General features: G+C 33.8%; 4 protein-coding genes across 13 annotated transcripts; all 4 read right to left on the bottom strand.

Moving 5' to 3' along the window:
• Positions 1-1,786: 1,786 nt before the first annotated feature.
• Positions 1,787-17,589, bottom strand: LOC140838302 (uncharacterized). Of its 10 annotated transcripts, XR_012119567.1 has the most exons (7): positions 17,452-17,589; positions 17,277-17,339; positions 16,981-17,101; positions 16,726-16,884; positions 16,088-16,146; positions 13,815-13,907; positions 11,796-11,890 (listed from the first exon to the last, which is right to left on the bottom strand). XR_012119567.1 is itself a non-coding variant. In XM_073204495.1 (6 exons), the coding sequence occupies exons 2-6, from the start codon at positions 4,206-4,208 to the stop codon at positions 1,997-1,999; spliced, it is 450 nt and encodes a 149-aa protein (XP_073060596.1). In that variant the 5' UTR covers positions 4,209-4,214; positions 17,452-17,558; the 3' UTR covers positions 1,787-1,996. The 10 variants fall into 10 exon arrangements, 7 of the variants coding, with proteins under 7 accessions (XP_073060596.1, XP_073060598.1, XP_073060595.1 ...); XR_012119565.1 differs by lacking the exons at positions 11,796-11,890; positions 13,815-13,907; positions 16,088-16,146; ... (2 more) ...; positions 17,277-17,339; positions 17,452-17,589 and adding exons at positions 1,787-2,021; positions 2,954-3,055; positions 3,589-3,747; ... (1 more) ...; positions 4,152-4,214; positions 4,326-4,464; XR_012119566.1 differs by lacking the exons at positions 11,796-11,890; positions 13,815-13,907; positions 16,088-16,146; ... (2 more) ...; positions 17,277-17,339; positions 17,452-17,589 and adding exons at positions 1,787-2,021; positions 2,954-3,055; positions 3,589-3,747; ... (1 more) ...; positions 4,152-4,214; positions 4,326-4,464.
• LOC140837661 (uncharacterized) lies at positions 5,183-6,051 on the bottom strand. Its single transcript, XM_073203773.1, has 3 exons — positions 5,819-6,051; positions 5,658-5,722; positions 5,183-5,583 (listed from the first exon to the last, which is right to left on the bottom strand). Exons 1-3 carry the CDS (start codon positions 6,043-6,045, stop codon positions 5,564-5,566), a joined length of 312 nt encoding a protein of 103 aa, XP_073059874.1. The 5' UTR covers positions 6,046-6,051; the 3' UTR covers positions 5,183-5,563.
• LOC140837911 (protein FAR1-RELATED SEQUENCE 5-like) lies at positions 6,091-7,282 on the bottom strand. Its single transcript, XM_073203989.1, has 2 exons — positions 6,296-7,282; positions 6,091-6,165 (listed from the first exon to the last, which is right to left on the bottom strand). Exons 1-2 carry the CDS (start codon positions 7,280-7,282, stop codon positions 6,091-6,093), a joined length of 1,062 nt encoding a protein of 353 aa, XP_073060090.1.
• A 4,304-nt stretch (positions 17,590-21,893) lies between the features above and the next one.
• Positions 21,894-23,328, bottom strand: LOC140838301 (homeobox-leucine zipper protein ATHB-40-like). Its single transcript, XM_073204493.1, has 3 exons — positions 23,171-23,328; positions 22,739-23,058; positions 21,894-22,114 (listed from the first exon to the last, which is right to left on the bottom strand). Exons 1-3 carry the CDS (start codon positions 23,256-23,258, stop codon positions 21,896-21,898), a joined length of 627 nt encoding a protein of 208 aa, XP_073060594.1. The 5' UTR covers positions 23,259-23,328; the 3' UTR covers positions 21,894-21,895.
• Between the last annotated feature and the right edge of the window lie 2,848 nt (positions 23,329-26,176).

The following is a 26,176-nucleotide window of genomic DNA, read 5'->3' as shown; positions in this document are numbered from 1 at the left end:
GTTCGTATAACAGTGGCTTTACGGTGATGGTCGTCGTCCCTAAGATACAAAGACTTTGAATCGAGAAAGTACGACACAACAATCTCTTGATATCAGCCAACGGTAATATGAAGATACTTTCAAGTATATAAAGAACGAAAAAGGAAATGCAGCAAAATGTCAAGTTTGATCAATGCAGATAGAGGGACTATTTGTAGGCGGATTCACCTGTTGCGGAGAAAAAACACAACTTTCTACGACAATCCAAGAGACACAATGTTTGGTCCATATGCAGACTGGTCCGAACGCAGCCAAGGGACGCAAAGTTTAGTCCGAACGGTTCCAACCTTTCAGAAGCAAATTTCGAAAATAATAAACAATAATAAATTTTATTAAAAAATGATAATACGGTCAAAAAAAGGGAAAGTTGGTGAAAAATCTCCAATCAAAACATTTTTTTGGGTTCACTCCCTATCCACAAAATTGTGGTACTATGTCATACAAAATGTGGTACATTTCATGTGGAAATGTGGTATACTTCATGTGGAAATGTGGTACTAAAAAAGGACCCAGGGACTGAACACAAAAAAAATCGACGGCTGAGGACTGAAGACCAATTTTCCGTCAAAAAAACCACACCACACTAAGCCGGAAGGCCGCACGTGTGTTTATTTCATCGAAACCAACTTATTAGCTTTCTTCCCCTTCCAAAAATTTCAGGCGCCCCTGACATGCAAATTTGCGTCAGTTTGGTTGACTAAACGTGCAAATCTGCAAATTTCAGGCGCCCCTGATAATTTTTTTTTTGAAAGATTTTTCTGAAAGGACTGCCCTGTTTCATTACATATAGTAGGTCCCCGGATTTTATCCAATATTGCTTTCATTGTTTGACGACAAGCGGATAAGAATCGCCCGTAAGTAGGTCCCCGGATTAAACGCGGGTTTGAGATTGTATCGGACTTGATAGCTAGCGCCTACTATAGAGAAGAAGATAAAAATATTTTTTCAAGAATCAAAAAGGATTTTAAATTTTAAAATCACACAAGATCATCAAAAATTATCATCCATCGAACCAAAACTTAGTACATTTTCTTGTTTTTTTGTGGTTGAAATAAATTTTGAGTTCATAGGTAGTGTTGGATTTCCTATTTGATTTTTCTTTCGTGGTATTTGGGATATATTTAACAAGAATATATTTCAAATAAAAATTCAAATTTTATTTTAAAATATAGCTTTATATATCCCTATCCCGATAAATTTATACAAGTATTCTTTTCTTATTTAAACCAAGAATTGAACTGTCGACACACCTAAACTGAGGGAGATACTAACGGCTGAAGCAACAATTGACTCGAGTTTAATATGGCTATAATATCTACATCGGATCATTATTATCATTTAAATATCCCAAATGTAATATGATATATATTTAAAAAATATTTGAGTGAAGTCAATTGGATGCTGATATGAGTTTCGAAAGGAAACTTGCATGTGTCATATTTTTTTAAATATTTGGTGGCATTTTGAATTTGTTATTTTTTTTAGTTTATTGCCTAGTTGGAAAATGAGTAGAATGACAAATAATTTTCCTTCCAGAAATCCAGATCCATCAATACACCACAAATTTCTTGAAATAAAAGAACCATTTATGTCGAAAAATGAGATTCATTCAACATCTAAGCTGGTTTTGTCGAGGCACATCACTAAATTGATATCAGCTGCACCATCGACTTCCCAACCATCCCATCACATTCCTCGTCACTCAAATTTACCAACAAATGAACCTATTTATAACGTAACATAGCAATGATCCAATTAATCGCATAACATTGTAATAAGTAGGACATTTGTCTTTCCAAATAAAGCAATCTTAAAGCAACACATCCCAGATAACGAATGACCAACAAACAAAGTATGAAACATTCAAAGTACGGTTTTTTAATGCATTGTACCGTGTGTAAGGGGAGTGATCTTCCTTGCTTTCAGTTAATGGCTCAATATAATTTTCGACAGTCACTCAGTATAGAATTTTCTTCGGGTCCCTAAAAACATAACAAGAAATCAGCTTAAGTTTCTTATGCCAACAAAAAGATGAATATGAAATGGTTTAGCGTTTCATGATGCAGTTATACTCATGTTCAGTTTATTTCAAAGTTACTCCAAATCATGCCTTTCATATTTGATTCATGCTTGGCAGAAGGTTCAGCTCATGCTCGAATGCATCCTCACTCAAATATCACAAAACTGCACAACTCAAATAATCTTCAAGCATTTACTTGAAAAACCCCTGCCACAAGCATCCCCCCGCCCCCATTTTATGCCAATATTTACAACTCGCTGACCAGCATAAACCAAATTTCTCCCGTCTTTTATTTCCCCCGTGTCAGTTTCATATTTATGGTTATCAACTTTGAGACTGCAGTTGAATTAGAGATATATTCACATAGCTATCATTCCACCAAAACAAGCTACCCACCCACAGTTTGCAAGATAAAGAGAAATTGTGAATCCAACATTCATGATGAGTGACCAACGAAAAAGCATGAAACATGTCCAGACTCCCAAAAATTATGAATAAATTTCAGCTAAAAAGGGATGTCGAACAATATACCACAAATTTATATAAATAAAAGAACCATTTCTGTCATAAAATGAGATTCATTGAACATCTAAGCCGGTTTTGTCGAGGCATGTCACTAAATTAATATCAGTAGCACAATCAACATCCTAACCATCCCATCACATTCTTCGTCACTCAAATCTACCAACTAACATAAAACTTCAAAGATTATGTTTACAACCCAAGTTATCGCATAACATAGGAATGATCCAATTAATCCCATAATATAGTAATATATAGGATATATGCCTTCCAAAACAAGACAATCTTAAATCTACACATCACAGATAATGAACGAGACCAACAGACAAAGCATGAATCATGTCAAAGTACGATTTTGTGGATGCATTGTACCATGTGTGAGGGGAGTGATGTTCAACATGGTCACTCGGAATCCCAATGTCACCGGTTTCCTAAAAAAACATAACAAAAAATCAGCTTCCAAGTTTGTTATGCCTACAAAAAGATGAAAAATGAACTGGTTTAGCATTTCATGATGCAATTATACTCCTATTCGACCTATTGCTCATGGTGCAGCCTCACTCTAGTATCACACAACTCAAATAATCTCCAAGCATTTATTTAAAAGCACCTTGTGACAAGCATCCCACTTCATTTCATGCCAATATTTAGATCTCGCTGACCAGCGTATTGACTTTGAGACTACAGTTGAATTAGAGATATTTTCACATAGCTATCATTCCGCTAAAACAAGATACCCACCCACAGTTTGCAAGATAAAATGAACAGTGAATCCAATATTCACGATGCACAGACATGCTAAGGGTTTTTTTGTAATTTTAGTTTGGGTCTTGTCTGCAAACCTAGCACCTATACTGAAAATGGAGAGTTCAAGATTGTAAAATGAGATGTTTTGATAGGCATCACCATCAGCAAAACGCATACCACTGAACATTCAGATAATCGGGAACAAGGATAGCATGAACTAAACTAGAACAACAACAAAATTGACAGGGTCAAAATGGTACCTTGACCTCACAAAGGTATACTTCATGACTCAATGCATGAACAACACCTCGAAAAACAAGGCACTCATCAGTTTCAGCATTCTTGGCCGTGAATGTCATGAAGAAATATAAAGCTACGAAGTTGAGCTTCCAAACATTCTCGAGATCGAAATTCTTTTGCTGCACCCCAATCAACCCAAAAACATGCAAAACAGAATTATTATGCCTATTCAACAATCAAAACTGTTGATAATAAAAAATAATTTGTCTAACTACTTCTTTCTGATTGTAGATATTTAAGGCTACTGTTGCCGCGTTCCTGAGGTCTTCCATCTCATCGTCAGAAAACTCTGTCAACGTCATCCATCCATGGCACGGACAATCACGTCCATCACAATATTCATCACAATATTTATCGCAAGACTGTCAACAAAGTTAAACAAAGTTTACTTTTCGAAGGTCATGCCTAAACATGATATATGTACATTTGATATAATCTAGAATGTAATCCCAACTAGCGGATAAGAAATTTGCGGCAGACCGTAGAGGAAAACGTATCAGATAGAAAGCAAGGAACAACGCACCTCACGCAGGCTTTGCAACGAGCATTGATTCATTGGATCACGCGGATCCGGTTCCATTGATCCCTGAACGCGAGATCCAATATTGTTTTTTCCAAAAATCAATTTGTGGTTTCAATAATTTGGCTACCTAAATTCAAAACATTACAAAATAAAACATGCATCGCCGTCTATTACCTGTATGATCGATTGATTCTGTCTGGAGGCTGAGTACTGCAAAATTGCGCCCTAATCCTTTCCCAATCTCCGTGTAGGGATAGAGTTCTTATAAAATTGAGGTGGGCCCGTTGGTGGTTACTTTATGGGCTGAAAAAGGTGTCGACCCAATTAAGATATCATATCAGCATAGAATTTAATTAATCACAAAATAAAATTTAATCCGATGAAAATTTAATGCAAAACTATTGTAAATGACTTAATTAATATATGATTATTTATAAATTGGTATATAATCAAGTTAAAAATTCAATTTTATTCTTAACTTAGATTTATTTTAAGTCCAATTAATATTAATACATCAATTATGTATATATTTTTATTTTCTAGATTACTTAATTTATTTTATTTATTTTTAAAAAAAATATGTAAATTTTAAAAATAATATTATGATAAATTATCAACTCAAATATAAAATTACTTTTTTTTATCACGTTGATAAAAATATAATATATATATATATATATATATATATATATATATATATATATATATATATATATATGAAGGAGATTGATACCCTGGGCGCCCTTTGGTGAGCGCCCAGTGGGCGACAGCTGAGCTGTCGCCCACATGTGCAGTTTATTTTTTTTAAAAAATTTGACGTTTCGCGACGGTTTTAAAAATCCGTCGCAACTGGCGACGGATTTTTAAAACCGTCGCGAAGCCCACATGTGCAGTTTATTTTTATAAAAAAAATTTGACGTTTTGCGACAGTTTACAAATCCGTCGCAAATGGCGACGGATTTTAACAAACCGTCGCAAAACGTCAAATTTTTTTTATAAAAAGAAAAGAGGGGACAGAGGGGCGTTCCCAAATTTCGTGTCCCACCTTCGCCCAACAGCCCACAAATGCATTAGACAGGTGGAAATTAGAAATAATTTACTACGCGACACAAACATGATGTTTTACGTCGACCACAGCGGGTTTTTATACATGTTCCATAAGTCATATGAAAGAGAACGATACAACAATATGGCAGCAGGAAAATTAAAACACCAAGATTTCTTGACAGAGAATGGTTATCATATTGAATTTGAAAATTCTACAATGCTAATTCTTGAATTAAGCAGAGGATCCTTCTCATGGTGACAGAAACCTCAAAGCTCGATGTTTCATCCACGACAGAGGTTTGATAAAGCACTATAAAATGGTTACCCCATCGCACATATTCAACTTGATAAAATAATAACCTTTATCAAATCCAGTTGTTAGAACCTGTAAAATTCAAAACAGATATGAATAAAAAAAATATTGATGATTAACAACATATATTTAGAGATTTAAATTACCATCTATCGATCCAAAATCTTCGTCATCTGAGCTTTCTTCTTCGTTTTTATTATTAATAGTTGACCTGAAGAACGTTGAGTATGCCACCATATATTAATTTTGATGATTAACCAAATATATACAAAAATACTAAAAATTTACATTGTTGATAAACACATACCCGTCTTGCAAATTTGGACAGTTACGCTTGTCATGCTGCATACCTCGGCGTCCACACCCACGACATTTTCTTCCCTGTGTGGTTGCCTTCTCCTTTGATGACTTTAATCTCTTCCCACATCCCTTTGTTCTAATTTTTTGAGGATCAACGATATCAACAGCCCTATCTGTGGCTCTTCTACATTGACTTCCACCGCTTACTGTTGTAGTCATATTCAAATCTTTCATTTTGTTGCCAATATGCTGGCACCCATTTATGTCGCAAATCAAACATCAACGACAGCCAATCATGTTGTTCCAAGTTAGCGTTAGACATAGCAGCTTCCCAGGAACTCTCAAATTCCTCATCTGTGGAGGAATGTAGAATGGCATTCCTTATGCTTTCGTAGTGATCACGGAAAGTCATTGGGTTTAATTTCTCAGAGAATTTGTTCAGTATATGCCACAAACAATATCGATGTGTTGTTCGAGGAAAAACTTGTGATATGGCTTTCGTCAGAGCCGGATCTTGGTCAGTGATAATCAAGTTTGGGGCACCTTGACACATGGCTTCTAGGAATTTATTAAGCAACCAAACAAAAGAATCTGTTTTTTCGTCACTCAACAATCCACAACCAAAAAGAATGGTCTGATGATGATGATTAACTCCTACAAATGGTGCGAAAAGCATCCCATATTTGTTGGTGTTGTATGTAGTATCAAACACAACCACGTCACCAAAAGCAGTGTATGCCCTTCTTGACACATGATCAGTCCAAAAACACCTGGTAAATCTGTTGTCCGAGTCAGTCTCATAATCAAAAAAGAACAATGAATTCTTCTCTTTCTCAGATTCGAAGAAATCGACCAATGTTTCTGCATCAATACCCTTATGCTCATCCCTAACACTTTGCTCGTAGTTTCTGATATCTCTTTCTATGAAACCTACATGTTCAGGCCCACCAGACTCTATCTCAAATAATCTCATTTGTTGACAAGTTGGCACATTGGCTTCTGCAAATTGTTGACTCAACATTTTTTTTGATGCAGAAATACCGCGATGCGAGCGTAACAAATGCACCTTCGACGGAGTCGATAATGAATGATTATGACTTTCAACGAAAGTACTGACAACCCAACCCGGACCTGTTTGTTCCTTGACAACTGAAATCTTGGACAAACATCCGGTTCTAGTCTCACCACGGGCTCTTTCTTTTCTTGGTTGATCTTTTTTTGTCTGTTTGCTCCATCGAATATCATCTGTATGCCCTTCTTTAAAGCATACAAATTTCTTCCATACAATTTCGTTTGTTTTCTTACTTTTCTTGCTATTACTCATTCTCGCGCTAAAACCGGATTCTCGGGCATATTGGTTGTAGAATGAGAATGCATCCTCTAACGAATCAAATCTCATACCAATCTGGGGTTTCTGATCATCACCGACTTGGGGGATGTACGATTGTTCATCTCCACTATATTGATCCATTTCATCTACAGTGGCGCTAGGCAGACGTGGGGTGGTGCTCGAAAATCTTTGCGGGCGGTAAGGTGCTGGCGAGGATTGTCTGGGGATTAACCGAGAACGATTAGCGACGGTAACAATATAATCATATGAGAAACAACATCAAGTATAAAATATATTTTAACAAAACATACTAGAAATGAATAAATTTATAAATATTCCAGATACATAAATAGCTAGATCATCAACACCATTTCCTAGTGCAATTAATTAAATATGCAGACTTACACTTCACAAACATTAAAGAACATGTATGCCAATACACCGGAAACCTTCAAAATCATAAATTGGAAATTTCTTCGGAATATGAAATTTAGAACTACATCGATTTACCTTCTGATGTCGTCGGAATATTTCCCCGCACGAGAGCTCCAGAAGTTCGCTCAATCTTCTTAACGTAAAGATTTGAGCGTAGGTGGGAGAAGGGCTGTTGGGCGAAGGTGGGACACGAAATTTGGGAACGCCCCTCTGTCCCCTCTTTTCTTTTTATAAAACAAATTTGACGTTTTGCGACGGTTTGTTAAAATCCGTCGCTATTTGCGACGGATTTTTAAACCGTCGCAAAACGTCAAATTTTTAAAAAAAATAAACTGCACATGTGGGCTGCGCGACGGTTTGTTAAAATCCGTCGCCATTTGCGACGGATTTTTAAAACCGTCGCGAAACGTCAAATTTTTTAAAAAAAAAAAACTGCACATGAGCTGTCGCCCACTGGGCGCTCACAAAAGGGCGCCCAGGGTATCAATTCCATATATATATATATATATATATATGTATATATGTATGTCACCATAGCCCATTTGAAGTTTCGGAAGAACACAGAAAAAACAATCCACCAAAAATTTCAAAAACAAAACATGCATTTTTTATTTAAGGTTTTTGGTTTTTAGGCTCTCTCTGATTTTCTATCACTTTATTTATTTTGACTTCCAATTTCTTATCGTTCTCACGAGTCGTATTTTGTGAGACATATATCTTATTTGGGTCATCCATGAAAAAATATTATTTTTGTATGCTAAGAGTGTCATTTTTTATTGTGAATATCGGTAGGGTTGATCCGTTTCACAGATAAAGATTCGTGAGACCGTCTCACAAAAAACCTATTTTAAGAAGAGATATTAGGATCTAACCCTAAACCTTATATCATATATATATATATATGGTCAGTTTTGTTATGTTGCACACCTATCATACATACTTATGTGAGCACCGATAAGTTGTCATTCAATCATTGGATGCACAATTTTTCTATATTTCATCACATCCAATGGGTGAGTGACACCTCATCGGTGCTCACGTAGATGTGCACGGTATGTACACAGCATATCAAAACTGTATATATGTTAGTAGATATTGAAAAGAGTAATCATATATATGTTGGTGCTTTTGACATTTACATGTCTATGAAAAATAATTACAAAATAGTTGTTTATATTTCTAAATTATTGCACCAAAATTGCCGAATCAATTTTAATGTTCTGAAATTGCTCGTTAATGTATTTTTATCCCTCGAATTCATATTTGTTCGAAAAGGTTGGTGAACTGAAAGAGTTGAGAGACTCAATATGTAAATGATAATTATTTTTTTTTAGATACAATGGGTAGGACTCCGATGTCTTTTTCGATCAACAAGACCAACTGTAGAGTCATCTCCGATGTCTTTTTCGATCCTTGAACGTACTAGCATGGATAGAACCCCAAAAATTATTCAGCTAAGTGTGTGTTTGGTTGAGTGGATTAAATAAGGATAGATTAATTGTCAAATATTTATCGTTAAAATTTTAAGTTGTTTTAATAATCATTTTGACCCGGTTTAAGATTCAATTTTATGGATAACTATTTGATTAATAAAATTGGATCTTAAACCGTGTCAAAATGATTATTAAAACATTTTAAAATTTTAACGATAAATATTTGACTATTAGTCTATCCTTATTTAATCCATTCAACCAAACACACCTTAAAAGAAAAGAGGTCCAACTGATACGTAAAAAAATTTATTGAAATAAAGGAAAATAAGATTCAAGAACCGACAAGAAGTTAGAGACCAAGGATCGTGTAAACGGTATAAATAAGCCAAGAAACTAAGTAGTAGAGCAGTAGGATATGCTAAGAAAAGAGGTTATAAAGATTTGTATGAGAGGCTAAGTACAAAAGATGGAGATAGAGATGTTTTTAAAATGACAAAAGTCATTGATCGTTCATTGATCGAAACACTAAAAGACTTGTTAAGTCATGTCAAATGTATCAAGCATGAAGATGATAGAGTTTTAACGCAAAACAAATCTATTATAGATAGGTGGAGGGATTTTTTTAAGAACACGACTTTGGTTTACTATTTAATTATGTGATTTGGTGTTCCTTACAAGAACACGACTTTGGTTTCCTGTTATAAATCGTGCTACATGAAGCTGCCCCAACCTAGACAACAAACACAGGATATAAATTATTATTAATATGTAAATTCATGGGATCCCAATTAACCCTAGACGTGTGGTCCTATTTTCTCTAGTCAACATCTATATTAAATTTGTGTTTTAATGATTTTTCGACGCCGTGTCAATTCGCCTTATAAATATTTTATATTTGCATTTCTTTCTTCATGTTTATTTTTTATTTTTCAAAAATCACACATGCTTAAAGATATCAAGAATATTAGACATGGGTTATATGACAATTTTATAGTTTCACAAAGTCACACTAAATTTAAATAATAAAAAAAAAATCTCTCGCTTAATATAATAACATTTAATAATATAATAACGTAATAAAAGTGTAAAAGTGCACGTGAAACGGGACGGGATTGCTCCAACGGGCTTCTGCCAAAACATATATCATACATCGTGAGCCCTAGATTATTTACATTTTTTCCTTTTAATCTATTGAAATCAGGCCCAGGCCCACATCTCGAAACAAAAAATGGCTGCTTTCTTGCAAACTGGGCCCACCCATATAATCTTAAAATCATGAACGTTTGAGTTTATGCTAAGGTTGGATTCTACATCTTATTAAATTGAATTTAAATATTTAATTGAACATATTATATTAAAATGACGTTATCATTTCAAGTATAACATAGACTATATCCGTATAAATAAGCAAATATATGGGTCAGTGACTCAGTGCGTGTATATAATTTTATTATTATTATTTTATGTATGTATATGTACAAAAATACGATTTGTTATTTTTTTTTTAAAAAATATCATAACATAGATATTACTTTTTATGATAACACGTACAAATTTTTTCATTTAATACGTACTATCTAAACATTCTAAAAATCTTTGGATTGCGTAAAATAAAATTAGCACCAATTATTTCTAAATGATATAGATTGGACTAAAGAAATTAAATACATCTTGAATTGAGATAATATTTTTTATATAAAAAATAGAAATTATAGAAAACAATAATAAAGCGTGTATGTTGAACCAGGCGTTTTTGACTAGTGTAGCTGCATTAACCAAAAAAACTGTAAAGTTTTGATTGATATAATTTATGAAATATATACGAACATTTATAATAATTTTTAAAAATAAAATAATACGAGGATACTGTGATAATTGGAAACACAAATGTGTCTTGTTTTTAAAATAGCAAGCCTCAATGTATTGAAATGTACAGAAAATGAATATTTAAAGAAAACAAGTAATATTCAGATTACATATTTAATTGTTCCAGATTGTGTCGAGTCGGTCAAGCAGGTGAGTGCAAATTAAATAATCACAAGTTTGATTATTTTTATCAATACATTTTCGATCGAGTATGTTGCATATGACTTACCTAGTATAGTGATAGAATATTGCGTTAAAATCCCGAGTATTTTAACATGAGTTGAATACATATATAATTATAACTTATAAGAGTGACGGTTGGGTAAAATTGTAACAGACATAATCTGGATGGGAACGAGGGAGCAGAAGGATAGAGATCTGGAACGCCTTATACCCACCATTTCCACCGTCGGAGGATTTGATGATTCTTCCTCCAAATCATCATCTCCATTCGATTCCCCGCCGCCTCCCATCAATCCTCCGCCGGCAAGGAGGTGATCAGCTTCTTTTTTTCTCTTCCAGTAATCGTACGTATGTCGTCGTGATCGTTCACTTGATTTTATCCTCCAAACAGCATGCATGGCGTGAAATACGATTCAAATTTGATTAATAATGAGCCTTGTTCACGTAATGCATAGTAAGTCGATGAGAACAAATTCAAGAACAAGTTCCTCCAACATCCAATTTCTTGAACCTAGCTACATGCCGTATCCCAAAAAAACGTAGGAAACTGAGACAGATATTTGACAGTTTGTTCTTAGTTCCAATAGAGTTGTCAATCAAGCAATATGTGGCTGGAATATCATTGGCTTCTCCCTCATTTATGGAATGTTCTGCCCCCGCCAAAATAGGTGGCGGTACTACATTTGCAGATTGGCAAATGATGTCGAGAAAGTTTCCAAGAAACTCTGTGATTTTGCATGAATTCGGGTCGATTTTCTGAATTTTCCACCCAACATGATTGCAGGAGGGGTGCAATACGTGCATGAATTTTGTCTATGTTTGGCCTTTGGTTCTGGAGGAATAAATATAAGTAAAAACCCATTTAGGTAGATATTTCATGCTCGATGTTCATTGAAAATAATGCACAAATGATCTTATCTCAGATAATCAACAGTTTTTAAATGACCTACGACAACGGACGTCGTTTTGCATTTTTGTAGTAGTGTGAGAAACAACCATCCTCAAACAAATCGTGAAGGGGACAAAATGTTTTAATGAAATTGCACTTATTACAAGCCTCAGTTTGTTTTTTTCATTATTTCGTTACAAATATATTTTGTTAGTTTATATTTATGTTGCTAGTTGGAATAGTATTCTATTTTACATTTGTTCGCCTATATATACGTGCACATTGTTTTCACATTCAAACTCTGATTAGAAATGATACTAAGCTTTTAAAGTCATATCGTACATGAGTCATATCATAATTATGCAATACTCAAATCTTGATTGATCTTACTATCTTAGATATGATCATATTTCATGCAAACTTCTTTGTCCGTTTAGATATGGCGTGTTCAATATCAGTACAAATATATATATTATAACCTTTTTATATATAATAAATATTTCTTCAAAATATATATACATATATGTGTATAACTTATATTTGTCAAGAAAATTACAAGGGGATTTTAATAAATTTCCAACCCAATGGAAGTTTTACGAAAATAATTTTTAATGGATTGGTCACTCATGTGGGACATGATAAATAAGATGTCTCATCTCTTCTTCAGTTCTCAAGTAGTCAAACTTTAATACGGTGACTCATGCAAAGCAGCAAAAGCAAACAAAATTGTGGTTATTTTTTCTTAAATAATTATGATACACTTGTGAGTTATATATTAGTTAATCAACTGATTTGGATGGATCTAATGACGCGACAAAGTTTGTACTTGATGGGATACGTGTAACTTTACCGAAAATCAAACTTGGATCATGCGTATTCATGTATAAAATAATTGTTTACCATCTACTTTGCATATGTGATAACATATCAAATTCGTTTAACCATGTTTTAAAATCACACAAGATCATCAAAAATTACCATCCATCGAACCAAAACTTGGTACATTTTCTTGTTTGTTTGTGGTTGAAATAAATTTTGAGTTCATAGGCAGTGTTGGATTTCCTATTTGATTTTTCTTTCGTGGTATTTGGGATATATTTAACAAGAATATATTTCAAATAAAAATTCAAATTTTATTTTAAAATATAGCTTTATATATCCCTATCCCGATAAATTTATACAAGTATTCTTTTCTTATTTAAACCAAGAATTGAACTGTCGACACACCTAAACTGAGGGAGATACTAACGGCTGAAGCAACAATTGACTCGAGTTTAATATGGCTATAATATCTACATCGGATCATTATTATCATTTAAATATCCCAAATGTAATATGATATATATTTAAAAAATATTTGAGTGAAGTCAATTGGATGCTGATATGAGTTTCGAAAGGAAACTTGCATGTGTCATATTTTTTAAATATTTGGTGGCATTTTGAATTTGTTATTCTTTTTAGTTTATTGCTTAGTTGAAAATGAGTAGAATGACAAACAATTTTCCTTCCAGAAATCCAGATCCATCAATACACCACAAATTTCTTGAAATAAAAGAACCATTTATGTCGAAAAATGAGATTCATGCAACATCTAAGTTGGTTTTGTCGAGGCACATCACTAAATTGATATCAGCTGCACCATCGACTTCCCAACCATCCCATCACATTCCTCGTCACTCAAATTTACCAACAAATGATCCTATTTATAACGTAACATAGCAATGATCCAATTAATCGCATAACATTGTAATAAGTAGGACATTTGTCTTTCCAAATAAAACAATCTTAAAGCAACACATCCCAGATAACGAATGACGAACAAACAAAGTATGAAACATTCAAAGTACAATTTTTTAATGCATTGTACCGTGTGTAAGGGGCGTGATCTTCCTTGCTTTCAGTTAATGGCTCAACATAATACGACACGGTCACTCAGTAGTATAGAATTTCCGTCGGGTCCCTAAAAACATAACAAGAAATCAGCTTAAGTTTCTTATGCCAACAAAAAGATGAATATGAAATGGTTTAGCGTTTCATCATGCAATTATACTCCTGTTCAGTCTATTTCAAAGTTACTCCAAATCACGCCTTTCATATTTCATATTTGTTTCATGCTTGGCAGAAGGTTCAGCTCATGCTCGAATGCATCCTCACTCAAATATCACAAAACTGCACAACTCAAATAATCTTCAAGCATTTACTTGAAACACCCCTGCCACAAGCATCCCCCGCCCCCATTTTATGCCAACATTTAGAACTCGCTGACCAGCATAAACCAAATTTCTGCTGTCTTTTATTTTCCCTGTGTCTGTTTCATATTTATGGTTATCAACTTTGAGACTGCAGTTGAATTAGAGACAGGGGCGGAGGGATATGTGGGGCTGGGTTGGGCTCCAGCCCCACCTAATTTAAAAAAAAAATTTAAATATAGTTTATCTTAAAAATTTTATTGATTAGCCCAACCTAATTTTTTTATAAAAAAAATTAAATATAGTTCATTTTAAAAAATTTATTGATTAGCCCCAAAACCCAATCTATTTTTTCTTTTTTTTTTTCACTTGTTTGATATCTCATCTCTATTATTTTCTCTCAAATTATCACAATTTTCATTGCTTCAAATGGTCGTAACTTCATCATCGATCGCCATTTTTCAAAATCGATTGTAGATTCGAAAAACCCACGGCATAAGCTTTCTTTTAATACCGAAATTTCGAAGTTTTTTTGTCGTCTTGGAATCAGCCGTCGCCCATCGGTCGCCGTTTTCACTTAAAATCATGAGGAAATCTTACTGTAAAGACTTTCTACAGTTCGTTCTTGTTGTTCTTAGTTAGATTTTGAATTTTAAAGGTAATTTCAGATTTTAGTGTTTCGAAATTTGGGTATTTTGGTTTTTTTGGATTTCGATAATTGATATATATTAAATTGTTGATTGTAAGTACTATATTTGAGCCGATTGATGATATTTATAATTTTTGGGAATTTATTTGAGCATTATTTTGAATTTCCAGATTTTATATTGGGGATTGTCGAGTTTTAATGTTGATTATTTATTATTTGGATGTTTAGATGCTATAGAAAATATCAATGCGAATTTATGGAATTTTGTAGGAATTGTTGAAAAATTCATAATTATGTAAATAGGATTTTCCAACTTATAAGTCAGGAACCTACAATTTGATTGACAAATGATTTATATATTTTTATCTACGTTGTTTACTTAGTTATCGAATCTGATATATTTATTTAATTTACAGATTGATTCATCTTGTTTTAACTCTCCTTAAAAAAATGGAAGCAGAGTTTTTCGGAGATTCTATGGTAATTTACATCGAACGAGATCTGGTTGAAAAAATTGATAACGATTTAATAATTAATGAGTTTTATTCTAAGAAGAATCGAAGAGCACAACTTCAGTAGTATTTTAATTCCATGTTTTGAAGGTATTAAATATTAAATACTTTTGTTCTATGTTTTCATGAAGTCAATGTTTACATATTTTTTATTTTAAATTTTTTATTTAATTATTTTTTATTAAATATCATATGGGACGGAGCCAGCCCCAGGTAATTTTGAATCCTGGCTCCGCCTGTGATTAGAGATATATTCACATAGCTATCATTCCACCAAAACAAGCTACCCAACCCACAGTTTGCAAGATAAAGAGAACTAGTGAATCCAACATTCATGATCAGTGACCAACGAAAAAGCATGAAACATGTCCAGACTCCAAAAAATTATAAATAAATTTCAGCTAAAAAGGGATGTCCAACAATATACCACAAATTTATATGAATAAAAGAACCATTTCTGTCATAAAATGAGATTCATTGAACATCTAAGCTGGTTTTGTCGAGGCACGTCGCTAAATTAATATCAGTAGCACAATCAACATCCTAACCATCCCATCACACTCCTCGTCACTCAAATCTACCAACTAACATAAAACTTCAAAGATTATGTTTACAACCCAAGTTATCCCATAACATAGGAATGATCCAATTAATCCCATAATATAGTAATATATAGGATATATGCCTTCCCAAACAAGACAATCTTAAATCTACACATCACAGATAATGAACGAGACCAACAGACAAAGCATGAATCATGTCAAAGTACGATTTTGTGGATGCATTGTACCATGTGTGAGGGGAGTGATGTTCAACATGGTCACTCGGAATCCCAATGTCACCGGTTTCCTAAAAAAACATAACAAAAAATCAGCTTCCAAGTTTGTTATGCCTACAAAAAGATGAAAAATGAACTGGTTTAGCATTTCATGATGCAATTATACTCCTATTCGACCTATTGCTCATGGTGCAGCCTCACTCTAGCATCACACAACTCAAATAATCTCCAAGCATTTATTTAAAAGCACCCTTGTGACAAGCATCCCACTTCATTTCATGCCAATATTTAGATCTCGCTGACCAGCGTATTGACTTTGAGACTACAGTTGAATTAGAGATATTTTCACATAGCTATCATTCCGCTAAAACAAGATACCCACCCACAGTTTGCAAGATAAAATGAACAGTGAATCCAATATTCACGATGCACAGACATGCTAAGGATTTTTTTGTAATTTTAGTTTGGGTCTTGTCTGCAAACCTAGCACCTATACTGAAAATGGAGAGTTTAAGATTGTAAACTGAGCTGCTTTGTTTGGCATCACCATCAGCAGAACGCATACCACTGAACATTCAGATAATCGGGAACAAGGATAGCATGAACTAAACTAAAACCGTAACAAAAAATTGACGGGGTCAAAATGGTACCTTGACCTCACAAAGGTATACTTCATGACTCAATGCATGAACAGCACCTCGAAAAACACGGCACTCATCCGTTTCAGCATTCTTTGCCGTGAATGTCATGAAGAAATCTAAAACTATGAAGTTGACCCTCCAAACCTTCTCGAGATTGAAACTCTTTCGCTGCAACCCAACCAACCCAAAAACATGCAAAACAGAATTATTATGCCTATTCAACAATCAAAACTGTTGATATTAAAAAATAATTTGTCTAACTACTTCTTTCTGATTGTAGATATTTAAGGCTACTTTTGCCGCATTCCTGAGGTCTTCCATCTCTTCGTCAGAAAACTCTGTCATCGTCACCCATCCAGGGTCCATCATAAAATTCATCGCACGACTGTCAACAAAGTTTACTTTTCGAAGGTCATGCCTAAACATGATATATGTACATTTGATATAATCTAGAATGTAATCCCAACTAGCGGATAAGAAATTTGCGGCAGACCGTAGAGGAAAACGTATCAGATCCGGATGATCAAATCACATGAAATAGAAAGCAAGGAACAACGCACCTCACGCAGGCTTTGCAACGAGTATGGATTCATTGGATCACGCGGCTCCGGTTCCATTGATCCCTGAACGCGAGATCCAATATTGTTTTTTTCCAAAAATCAATTTGTGGTTTCAATAATTTGGCTACCTAAATTCAAAACATTAAAAAATCAAACATACATCGCCGTCTATTACCTGGATGATCGATTGATTCTGTCTGGAGGCTGAGTACTGCAAAATTGCGCCCTAATCCTTTCCCAATCTCCGTGTAGGGATAGAGTTTTTATAAAATTGAGGTGGGCCCGTTGGTGGTTACTTTATGGGCTGAAAAAGGTGTCGACCCAATTAAGGTATCATATCAGTATAGAATTTAATTAATTACAAAATAAAATTTATTTTTATTTTTAATTTAAATTGATTTTAAGCCCAATTAATATTAATACATCCAATTATGTATATATTTTTATTTTCTAGATACTTAATTTATTTTATTGATTTTTAAAAATAAATATGTAAATTTTAAAAATAATATTATGATAAATTATCAACTCAAATATAAAACTATTTTTTTATCACGTTGATAAAAATATATATAAAAAAATATATGGCACCATTTCCGAATCAATGTTATCATGTTGAAACTAAAACCATGTTCTGAAATTGCTCGTTAATGTCTTTTATCCTTCGAATTCATATTCGTTCGAAAAAGTTGGTGAATTGAAAGAGTTGGGAGACTCGATATGTAAATGATAATGATTTTTTTTAGATACAATGGGTAGGGAGGGGGACTCCACGCACAACCTATTAATGTAAAACCATAAGAAATCTTTGTAACAGACAAGATAGTAGGTCTTTCGTGAGATGGTCTTACGGATCTTTATCTGTGAGACGGGTCAACACTGCTCATATTTACAATAATAAGTAATATTTTTGGCAAAAAATAATATATTTTTACGAGTGACCCAAATAGGCGATCCGTCTCACAACATTGATTTGTGATATCGTCTCATCGATACCGACCAAACCATTGGAACCCATTCCGTCCCCGGAATTTAGTCCATCAAAGGTGGCTAGAGAGATTTCAGAGGTAATTTGATCAGACATTTCGCTGATAAACTCACTGTTGCATTAGAGTGGGGAGAGTGAGGGAACAGAAAGAGTGTGTGTTGGAGGTATGTGTTTTGGGGATATTCAAATGGAAACAATATATATATATAGCCTTAAAATGTATACAAATAAATAGGTTTTTTTTCCCCCAAAAACAGATTGGATCATCTATCAAAATTTACATATTTTTTTACCCAAAAAATCCGGAAGTACATCTTACCAAACAATATGTTTGAACATGAAAGAGCATTCTTACACTACAAAAAAACGGATGGATTAGCGACGGTTTTTTGTCAACCGTTGCTTATTTTATTTAGCCACGATTTACTACAAAAAAAACGGATGGATTAGCGACGGTTTTTTGTCAACTGTTGCTTATTTTATTTAGCGACGGTTTAACGTCAACCGTCGCCGTCATATTAGGCGACGGGTTTGTACCTGTCGCCATGTGCGACGGTATAATACAACTCGTCGCAATATACGGCGACAGTTAAACATAAATTGTCTTAATATACCGACGGTTGTGTATAAACCGTCGCCGATCTGATCGGCGACGGTTTTGTTTAAACCGTCGCCGATCTAGATCGACCACAGTTTTGTTTAAACCGTCGCCGTTCTAGCTCGGCGACGGTTTTTGGAAAAGCCGTCGCGAGTGGCGACGGTTAGAGTTCTGTCCGTCGCAACTAGCAACGGTTTTATCGTTGACCGTCGCTATGATTCTATATATATCGAGGTTCACAAACATTTTTCTTAAGCGATTTTCGCCAATCTCTGGTAGTAACGAAACTCTATAAATTTTTCGAAGTTTCGGTTTTTTATTTGTAATAACTATTTCGTATTTATTTTGTAGATTTGCTACTCGGTGCGATTTTCCAGCGTTACGTGGAAGCAGACATATCTTCGTGCAACATTAGGTTTTAAAGTTGCAACATCAGGTTTTAAAGTTTTTTTTTAACAAAAAATTTAATACATGATTTTAATTTTTACGTAATAGTTTATTTGTGTAAATTTAATACATTAATTTTTGCTTAAATTTAATATATTCGCCGTGCATCAGGTGCGACTTTCATTACATACCGTCGCTCTATTAAGCGACGGTTTTTTAAAAAACCCGTCAATTAAGACAAGCGACAGTTTTTACTTATACCGTCGCAGCATATAACCGTCGCTTATTTTAGCGACGGTCGGCATTTACACCGTCGCTACTGAGCGACGTTCTTCGTCAAAAAAACCGTCGCTATATGCGACGGGAGTTGAAAAACCGTCGCTTTGAGAAAGCGACGCTAGGTTCTGTTACGGACCGTCAATCCGTCGTTAAAACCGTCGCTTTTACCTTTTAACGACGGTTGTAGTGACGGTTAAACCGTGGTTATTTTTTTTTTTTTTGTAGTGGAGCCAACGTACGAGTAACAATATTGGTTGAACGGGGAGAATGTGAAATTATGCCTTAAGGTTGTATTTGTCGATATGATCCATAATTAAAGTTTTCCGTGCACGAGCAGCCTATTCAAAATCCATTCGTGCCCTCTATATAAGATAATAAGATGTTGAGTGGGTCTCATGTGAGACCTATTCACGGATCCTAATCTGTAGGATGGGTCAACCCTACCGATATTCAATATAAAAGTAATACCCTTAGCATAAAAAGTAATAATTTTTCATGGATGACCCAAATAAGAGACCTGTCTCACAAATACGACCCGTGAGACCGTGTCACACAAGTTTTTGCCTAAGATGTCATGAAGGTGATAATCGAATTTTCAATAATTATTTTACACGTGGAATACATACTTCATATGCATTAGATCCAATATTATGGTAATTACTATATGATATCATGAAATAATCCACGTAACATTCAGCTGACGCCTTCCAACGTGTCTTATTTTGTTCAAAAAATAAAAAATGTGGTTTGTTGATCATTCAAAATTATTTTTACTTCTGTGTCATATGCAAATATACGAAAGTTGCTAAAAAAATTATAGGCGTGCATTAAATTATTGTTAAATTCGTTTTCGAAATAAATCTTATCCATCTACGTTCTATGAGTAATAAAATAAAACATCGTTTTGGAATAGAAGATCTGAACGTAGATGTGTAGTGCGTAAATTTATCGTTTTATATTTATCATTTTTTTAAGTGTTTATACCCGATTCATTAATATAATAAAAAATAATATTTTTACATAAAAATTATATATTTCATGAGCCGTTTCACAAAATTAATCTCTAAGAATTGAAGTTTAATTTGCACAAGAGTCTTTATGTAAGTCTATTACAAAAAAATATTTGGTAAGGACTCAACTTTCCGTAAATGTTGAAAAATGTTATTTTCAAACTTGTGATTAGTTTAACCGGATTATTTTGTTAACGACAAATATATAAGCCCAATAATCTATAATACTCATATACAATACGTATGTTACATGATTAATTAAATACTATACAATAATTTGTTGGTTATTAACGAGTTATAGAAAATTCTAAGATTTTATAATGAACTACTTTGAAATTTTTTAAAGATGTCAGTTTAGAATGCGTTGATCCATTTTCGGCTCGATTTCAAGGAGATTGACTATTTGCACGCATCCTTATAAATTTATTTATTTTATTTAAATGAGAGAGAGAGAAGGGAATGAAGACATAATATACCACAACCTAATTAATATATTAGTCAAAAAGCAGGTTACATTGATGACAATATACACTACCTAATTACTAATTAGTACTAACTAAAGACTTGAGACACTTACCTGAAAGGCTGAAACTAAGGGGGAAAAACAATTACTTTACAATAGCTTGCATTTTTAGTCACTATCAACAAGAAAACACCCCGTTTTAGCGGTGAAACTGGTCGAACCGGCTACAAATCGGAAAACCTTTGCGAATTTTTTTTAATAAAAATTCAAAACGATTATTTGGAATCTGGTTCGTTAAAAATATAATTTTAATCATACTTATATATATATATATATATATATATATATATATATATATATATACACACGATTATTTGGAATCTGGTTCGTTAAAAATATAATTTTAATCATACTATAATTTATTGTTTTTGTTTTAAAAAAATATAATACTATAATTGGTATTTTGAATATATGCATGTAGTTATTTTGTTTTTAAACTTGGGTAAATATTTTTTTTTTGAATATTTATATATCTTATACGGATGTTTAAATTTTAAACTTGGATAAATGTATTTTTTTTATTATTTATATTCACAATTAATATCTTTATAATTTAAAAAATATTATTATTTTTATTTTATATAATATAATGGTTTTTTGCTCGGACCTTCCGACCAATTGAATCATTTGTCAAAGTAAACCGGTTCAATCACTGACATCGAAGTGTACATCTAGAGCATTACAATATCATGTACATGCTCATTATTATTCGATCACATGAATTATAGAGAGCCCACATGAAGATTTGTATTTCATAAATAATATTTACATGATCCAATAATAATTGCGATCGATTATTTATATGCCTAGCTAGCTAGTCGATGAGGCAGTAACTTACACATAGTAGGGATTATCCCATACATCTAGCACGTAGAACTCGTCGTTGTTTAAATCTTGGAAGTCGAATTCACTCACGAGGAATGGTGGTCCGTTAACTGTGGCGTCCATGGAGAAGGGCGAGCATGGACTGTTGCTTGAAAACCCTTCACAACGTTCGGATAGTCTCTGAATCTCCTTCTCCGCTTCTTGGAGTTGTTCCTTGATCTTTAGAAGCTGTACCAAAGTCAAGAATTGGATGTTATTATTAAAGAAATTAATCACCAAAATCAGCACTATCTAATGTTATTTTTTGTTGTGCTATGATTTTGGAGTGGACATGCATTTGGGCTCGTAGGACTTTCCAGACGTCCAAATAGGTAAATAAAAATTTCCAATTGTAAAGGATTTGGATTCGTACCAGTTTAGTTCGGTTCAGTTACTTCAGTATTTTAGAAACCGAAACCGAACCTTACAGAAGTTTTGGTTCAAAATATCGAGTGGAAACGAAAATTGGTCTCCTAACAATGTGTGAAGGTGTATATATTAATGCGTGGAGACAAGACGTGGGTGGCACTGGCACTGGCACTGGCTTTTGTTCTTCTCCACCAACACCCGTTGTATTTTAAAACAAAAGGTATACGGAAATGACTCTCTACAATGGGATTTTGGGGTAATTAAAAAGTTTTTATTCTATTTTTTGTTTTAAAAAAAAATAGATTTGGTTGATATATCATATATAGCTTCAAAAATTTCATCAAATTAGTATTTCAGTGTCTTGCAAAATTATCATTGAGTTTGAATCATAATGCAAAATGATCAAGAAAAGAATCAACACAAGCCAAAATTCAATCTAACAACCTGAGTTTCGAGGCGGCATTTCTCCGTCACGGTAGCGTGATGCTCAGACTTAAGCTTGGAATACTCCTCCTCCATCTTCTTGCTCTTCCACCTGGCCCTCCTGTTCTGAAACCACACCGCCACCTGCCGGGGGTCTAGACCCACCTCCGCCGCCAGCCTGTCCTTCCTCTCCGACTCCAATTTATGCTCACTCCCAAAACTCCGTTCCAACATACCCATCTGCTCTTCACTCAGCTTCCTCTTCCTCACCATCATCCCGACCTCGTCACCTTTGTGCTTCTTTCTTCTCCGCCGCGGCTTCGTACAGCTAGCCGCTACGCCTGAATACACAGCCGAAACAAACCCGTATGCATGCACGTCAGATTTACCCTCTTTCGATATCATAGCTAGCTGACTGATCAGATACATGGTATACAGTAAGAATTAACTAACCTTCTTGTGGTACGAATTGGCCGAATGTTTGAGGCGGATGGTACTGTGAAATGAGTACCATAGGATCGTCGAGTTGAGGAGTGTTCATATTTCTTCTCTTTTTAGTTTTTCTTTCTCGTTATTGTCGGATAGGGGAGCAAGAAAGTTGCATATATCTCTATCTAGGACTATAGGCATCAACAAATTGCAGACTTTATTTATAAAGAAAAATAGTGGAAACGTCTCGCTTTTCTCCCTAGTTTTCAACAATGCCACTCGCTGATAATTATTATGTAATATATTTTGAGCGAAGGAAGTTGAGATATACCGCGGTAAGTTCATTAATCCTCACAATTTTCTTTAAACAACGGAGACAAAAAGAGGCAATGGATTCATTCAGCACATGTGTCATAAGTTAGTCATTTGTTCTTGTAAATGGAAGAAATTAAAATATGCCCGAAAAAGTATGATATATATTCACTAGAAAGTTTGTCGAATAATCGGAAAAACGCGTTAATGTCATAATTTTAAATCCGATACACAAATATCATTAATTTTGTCTTAGGTGGCAACAACGTCTCCCCCAACATTGATTTTCTTGAATTTTGATTCTCTGCTGTAGTTTAAACACAGCATGTGATGATGTATATTTTTTTATATGAGATGATCAGTTGATCATGTGATGGATCTCACACAGTAGTCAGATAAATTTTAAAGAATTGTCAGACGAAACGAGATGATCAGTTGATCATCTCGTGTAAAAGAACACAACACCATTGATGATGCTGTTTTCAGCCACAACAAATGATCCAAATCTGATTTCCACATGTTTATATTAGCTGGTACAAGTCCATCTTACCCATGCAAGGTAGAGTTATGGTATATTGTGTGTAGTTTTTCACTTTTTCCCTATATGAAAAAAACTCTCCACAAAGTTAGAAATGCAAAGAGGCAGCAGTAAATATATATACATATGGGATGGTCATCTAATTTCCGCCTATAAACATTTTAATATAGGTTAATGTATTTTACAAAGATATATAATTATCGATATATGTAAAAATAGGAATATTTTTTCTAAATAAGCTCCATTACAAGATATTATTATTATATTAATTATACATGTAAAAAAAAAAGTTTCTTACATTTGGTGGCTGATTAGTTTGATTCCCCTTCCTTAATTAGCTCGGGCTTATCCACCAGAAGTCGTATCAATACATACTCCCGTCACAAATTAAATAAGAAATTCAACACATTTGATTTTACCCGAGATGGAAGCTGAGTGCAGTGGATGGATGTTTCTTTTCAACCAGATTAGGTTTTGCCAAATAGGGAAATTAGATTGGACGAATGCGCACCAAATTAACCTTTTCCTTTAATTTCTCCATTTCTGGAATTGGTAAAACATGATTCAATGTATGTGTTCATGAATCTAGTTTCTTGTCTACATTATCCAGCCACTCGTCTTTTTCGTCTAGATGCGTACCAATACAACAACCCAAGTTCAATAATGCTATCAAACGTCAGTTCTGTATGCCCGATGGCTTGTCCGTCGAGGTCGGACGTACACATCTCGAATCCAAGACCCAATCGTAACAATCTTTTTATACCTAAAAAGAAACATATATTTGATCCAACATTATAAATTAAAACACCATCTATATATATATATGCAATTAAATTATTTGATTGACTAAGTATTTAAATATGTATATTTGTTGTAAATTCAGAAAGTCTCTCACCCGTCAGGAGAATGTCTAAAATGATATATAGGAGTGAAGATAAATAAAAACTATTTACATTTCAGTTGTAAAACTATTCAATTTTTTGGTAAAATATTTAAAGTTTGTGTTGGGTTGAGATCAAGTTGAACACTCAATCCAAGGGTAGATGAGATCCTACCTATGTGGACAATACCTTCACATCATTTCAACAGGTAAGATCTTGTCACACATACAATTTCAAAAAAAAATGGGTCCTATATAAGCATATGCAAATCTTGGTCATTCATCCTATCATGGGAGCAATGTCCACATAGGTAAGATGAAATAAACCCAATCGAAGATATTTTTAGCTTTAATTAGCCTTTAAAATTAATTAGGACAGCTTTCTCGTTTGTGTTGTATTAAGTGGCAATTGATTGTCATTAATCAGTAAATAACTTTCTGCTACAAATTAATGACCAAAATTATTAAATGTCGGATCAAACTTTTTAACAGCCATCACTTTATTGTTTTTTACGCATGTCCACCTATTAATCACATGCGTGGCTCGAGATGAGTGAACAGTTAAAAAGACAAGAGCTTTTGCTTTTCCATTGGTGGTGATCGATCTTAATAAGCCACGTCATATCCCATTTTATTGAGCAATAACTTCATTTGATCAACCAGGTTTTTCTATTTTTAACAATATTCAATAACTAATAACATATAAATTTACGCCAATAAAATTAAATATATAAAACATAAAAATAATCGTAGGACCACTATAACTGATATTAATATTGTAATTCTAATATTTCAAACCATACAACAGCTCAAAACAATACGTTTCGATTGTCCTACTAAGTAGAGACACAATTATTACACTCTTGTAATTCATCTCTCAATTTCCACTTTTTGCGATCAATATGAATCAAACATGTAACGTTGACTATAATATCAATTAAACACTTGTCATTTTCTCAAAAGATATAGCTGGTTGTAACAATATAACTCTGATATCTTAAATCGTACAACAGTTCAACAACCACGTTTCGATTGTTCTATCAAATATAAGCAATTGTTGGAGGTAATTTAAGAGACACAAAAACACAAAATAGGCCAAAGTGACACAAAATTAATATTTGGCTTGATATGAAATATTATGTAAAGTCGTGTCAATATCAACATACCAATTAAAAGTTCGTACAAGACCGAGATTCTTGAGATATGCTCGTTGACAAGAGAAACCCTAGTAGATTGCGCATGTTTAGTGGTGAAACCTTTTAGAAAGATCAAATAAATCCAAAATTAATAGGAGCAATAG

This window comes from Primulina eburnea, chromosome 8, assembly GCF_022965805.1.
Source record: "Primulina eburnea isolate SZY01 chromosome 8, ASM2296580v1, whole genome shotgun sequence".
Classification (NCBI taxonomy): Eukaryota; Viridiplantae; Streptophyta; class Magnoliopsida; order Lamiales; family Gesneriaceae; genus Primulina; species Primulina eburnea.
This window is presented reverse-complemented; position numbering and strand designations above follow the sequence as displayed.

Bases quoted from the DNA above. Each gene is read 5' to 3' on its own strand.
- LOC140838302 (XM_073204495.1), bottom strand. From the start codon at position 4,208: ATGGAACCGGATCCGCGTGATCCAATGAATCAATGCTCGTTGCAAAGC. The intron at 3,748-3,840 runs GTTAGACAAATT...ATTGGGGTGCAG, and splicing joins TCTACAATCAGAAAGAAGTA to CAAAAGAATTTCGATCTCGA. The intron at 3,013-3,588 runs GTACCATTTTGA...ATGTTTTTTTAG, and splicing joins TATACCTTTGTGAGGTCAAG to GAAACCGGTGACATTGGGAT.
- LOC140837661 (XM_073203773.1), bottom strand. From the start codon at position 6,045: ATGAAAGATTTGAATATGACTACAACAGTAAGCGGTGGAAGTCAATGT. The intron at 5,723-5,818 runs GTATGTGTTTAT...AACGTTCTTCAG, and splicing joins TGTCCAAATTTGCAAGACGG to GTCAACTATTAATAATAAAA. The intron at 5,584-5,657 runs GTAATTTAAATC...TGAATTTTACAG, and splicing joins AGATTTTGGATCGATAGATG to GTTCTAACAACTGGATTTGA.
- LOC140837911 (XM_073203989.1), bottom strand. From the start codon at position 7,282: ATGGATCAATATAGTGGAGATGAACAATCGTACATCCCCCAAGTCGGT. The intron at 6,166-6,295 runs GTTTTTCCTCGA...ATTCCTCCACAG, and splicing joins TGACGAAAGCCATATCACAA to ATGAGGAATTTGAGAGTTCC.
- LOC140838301 (XM_073204493.1), bottom strand. From the start codon at position 23,258: ATGAACACTCCTCAACTCGACGATCCTATGGTACTCATTTCACAGTAC. The intron at 23,059-23,170 runs GTTAGTTAATTC...CTGTGTATTCAG, and splicing joins CCAATTCGTACCACAAGAAG to GCGTAGCGGCTAGCTGTACG. The intron at 22,115-22,738 runs GTTGTTAGATTG...ACTTTGGTACAG, and splicing joins AATGCCGCCTCGAAACTCAG to CTTCTAAAGATCAAGGAACA.